This window comes from Ruditapes philippinarum, unplaced genomic scaffold (genome assembly GCF_026571515.1).
Source record: "Ruditapes philippinarum isolate M1 unplaced genomic scaffold, ASM2657151v2 ctg5761_1_1_1_1, whole genome shotgun sequence".
NCBI lineage: Eukaryota > Metazoa > Mollusca > Bivalvia > Venerida > Veneridae > Ruditapes > Ruditapes philippinarum.
This window is the reverse complement of record NW_026853385.1, coordinates 124,744-128,021: the sequence shown is the minus strand read 5'-3', so window position 1 is coordinate 128,021 and position 3,278 is coordinate 124,744. Positions and strand designations below refer to the sequence as shown.

The window sequence follows — 3,278 nt, the reverse complement described above, 5'->3', positions numbered from 1 at the left end:
AATTATAAATTTAAAATTGTTATCATAATATCATGATACGAAGAACATTATCTGACTTTAGGTACCGGGTTAAAAATCTTATTCTGCGCCAACCATCAATTTATTATGCATAATTATGGATTCCCGACATTGAATTCCTTAAACATGGAATCCGTTTTCCGTTAAGTTATGATCATCGGAACACATGTTCTCAAATCTTCCCCGTTGTTTGATCCAAAACCTTATGAACACTTTAATGTTTTGAATCGCCATACCGATGAAACATCAGCATTGGATATTTAATTGTCTCCTAAGACTCCATTGACATTTTTCTGGCTTTTCTTTCCAATATTGATATACACTCATTTTTATTGTTTAGTAGCCAAAAACAAAGCTAAGACAATGACACAAATAAAACGACTTTCTATCTGATCTGACATTAAACCATAAAACATTCTGCCAGATTGTATCTTAGGGTAAAAAACTGAACATTAAACACAATATTATAATATTTTTGTTCATGCAAATTCAAGTTACCAATAAGGCAGAAAAATTTAATCATAACTGAAAATAAAACAACAAAAAAGCAATAACATAAGACTGATTTCAACTGTTATGTTTTCCTGTTTGTGTTTTAGAATTACATGTACTGATTAAAATAATACATATTCACGGGAAAAAATTCATAATGTTCAGAAGAGCCATATCGCGAATGTTTAAATACGGCAAACATGTGCATTGGTAATGTTAAAAAGATTTGCATGTCTTTAGACAACTCTAAAAATGGCGTACATGTACAATACCGTATAGTTATTGAGCTCTTCAACTGAAGTTCTTTTCCAGCTTTCATTTCTTACAATGCCTATTTTTATTTTTCTGGGATATCGAAATTATTTTAGAAGATTTGTAGTTAGTGAGCCAAAAGTGTATAATCTGATCAAATTTTAATGCTGTTCAGACGGGTCTGGCCTTATATTGTTGGCAAAGGATAACCATTCAACGTTTCAACAGGGTAAGTTTTTATATTGGCCCTTGCTCGAAATGAAACTTCTAAAATTTTACAAGGATTGCTCAGTTATCTTAAGAAGATATTTTTTCTATCAAGAAATTCCAAGTACTATGCAAATAAATCTTCTTCTATTATCTTTACACTCAGGAAGAACATTTATACAATTTCAAGCTATCTAATCTAAGATCACCTTACCTCAAAATGTTGTTGCCGTTATGATATTACATTGGCTAAACTGCCAACTAATGAAGATTGCGCTGTCTAAATAACCTTCAATTCCGACAGGTAAACAAACCTTTGAACTCTATCAAAATTTGATAAAGCAATGTTTGGTTGCAAGTAAAAATAATTTGCAATCTGTACAAATGATAAAGTGAGATATTTTCGTTAAGTATAATCTATACAGCGAGAAATGTTCAAGGAAAACATTGGCTACTTCCAAGACATGTTATTACTTCAAAGCAAATATGTTAGGATATCTTTGCAAATCATTTAGAATAAGCCGTGCGTCACAAATTCAAAGTACTCGGATTACATAAAGAGTTTGTTTTGTACTACAAAGAAGAGAACATTCACTTTAAAATTTTATTCTTTGTCATAAAGTTTAATTATCAATTCTTTGAAACAAAACCTTCTCTGAACATAACGAAGATATTAAACGTTAGGCGTAACACGTTATTTGAAATGAAAATGAGAGGAGGAAAGGTATTTTTAGTGTTTATTTTCTCAGTGGTAATAGTTACAATGGACATTTCCTCGGCGTCATTGATACAAAGTAACGGAACAGCTGAGAAAGATATTACTGGCGAAATGTTGTTAAAACTTGGAAGAACGTTGAATAAGCCAGTAATTACTTTGTTAGGAATGGCCATTCGGAACCTTGAAAATCTCCACCCTTGCTATGACTGGACACAATGGTCAGAATGTGGTGCGTTAAGAGAAGGGTACATAGATTCACGGATACGAACGAGAAAGTGTGGCAGATATCAATCAGGGGATAAGTTAACGACGGAAACAGACATCGGCATATGTGAAGGAATTTGTTCCAAGGCTTATAATCTGACTGCAAATGGATTTTGTGTAAAATTGTATGTCGAAAGGAAATCATTTAATGACGCAGAAAAGCAGTGTCAGGTAGATGGTGGTCACGTGATAAACATTGATTCAGAGTTGAAGAATGGTGATGTTACGAAATTACTGCAGGGATTTAATACACACATTTACATTGATGGTCAGCGCAAGAACACAAGTTCAGCATGGTTGACCATAAATGGTTCCAAGAAACAATTCTTCCACTGGGCATCTGGAGAACCACATAGTGGTCTTTGTATTATTATCCATAGCAATTCATATTGGTATGATTCGACAGTTTGCACTACAAGCAGGCCGTTTATTTGTGAAATATAAAACCAAAATTTTGATTGTCAGAATAATGCTGGATTCGTCCATCGTAGAATGTAAATATTTGAAAAATTTTATTACCTAACGTAGTAAGGAAAGGATAATAAGTGCAAAACATATACTAACTATTGTACCACTATAAAATGAATTCATACAAGCAGATTGTGCAGGTAATACTCGAAAGTGATTACATCAATTGTATAAATAAATGTGTCTATATTGTTTTATTGAATATCTTGAACAGTCCGAATACTACATTAGGATATTGTTCCATTACATGTTTAAAATACATATTTACATATGTATTTCTGCTTGAAATAGGAAAGCAACATACGCAGCAACATGTAAAACATATGTACTTAGACATGTTGTAAAAATATCTGATTTAAATATGACAATTTCTTTGTTATTCTTTGTTTGTCAAATACAAGACACCATAATCATGTTTTTTTGATTGTCATTATTCTGTTTATTATATTGCAAGCATTTGAGTATAAATATCCAATTTAAATTAAATAGTGGTGCCATCAATTTTATGGTGTCATCACATAATTTTATGCTAAAATGTTTTATTTAATATTTATAAAAAAAAAATATTGTATGTAATATTAGTGTATGAAATCAATTTAATAAAATATGATATTGCGAATTGTACTTTTTTCTGTTATTTTCTGGGCAAACTTTCCAAAAATGTGTGATACACAGAGGCGATAATTTATGCTAAATTAATTATGATTAAAACTCATTACGAGCAAGCAGCGCGCTCGAATGAAAATATAAATGAAAATTACAGTAAGATACATTTCATATTCATCTGAAAAATCAAATTATACGTCTTATTGTACAGTTTGTGTTAAAGCTCATTAGATATTACCCATATCACGTTTAA

The 3,278-nt window shown here is 31.1% G+C and overlaps 1 protein-coding gene across 1 annotated transcript; it reads left to right on the top strand.

Moving 5' to 3' along the window:
• The first annotated feature begins 1,408 nt into the window (after positions 1-1,408).
• On the top strand, positions 1,409-3,012 carry LOC132736724 (C-type lectin lectoxin-Thr1-like). Its single transcript, XM_060723921.1, has one exon. The coding sequence runs from the start codon at positions 1,673-1,675 to the stop codon at positions 2,393-2,395; it is 723 nt and encodes a 240-aa protein (XP_060579904.1). The 5' UTR covers positions 1,409-1,672; the 3' UTR covers positions 2,396-3,012.
• The last annotated feature ends 266 nt before the right edge of the window (positions 3,013-3,278 follow it).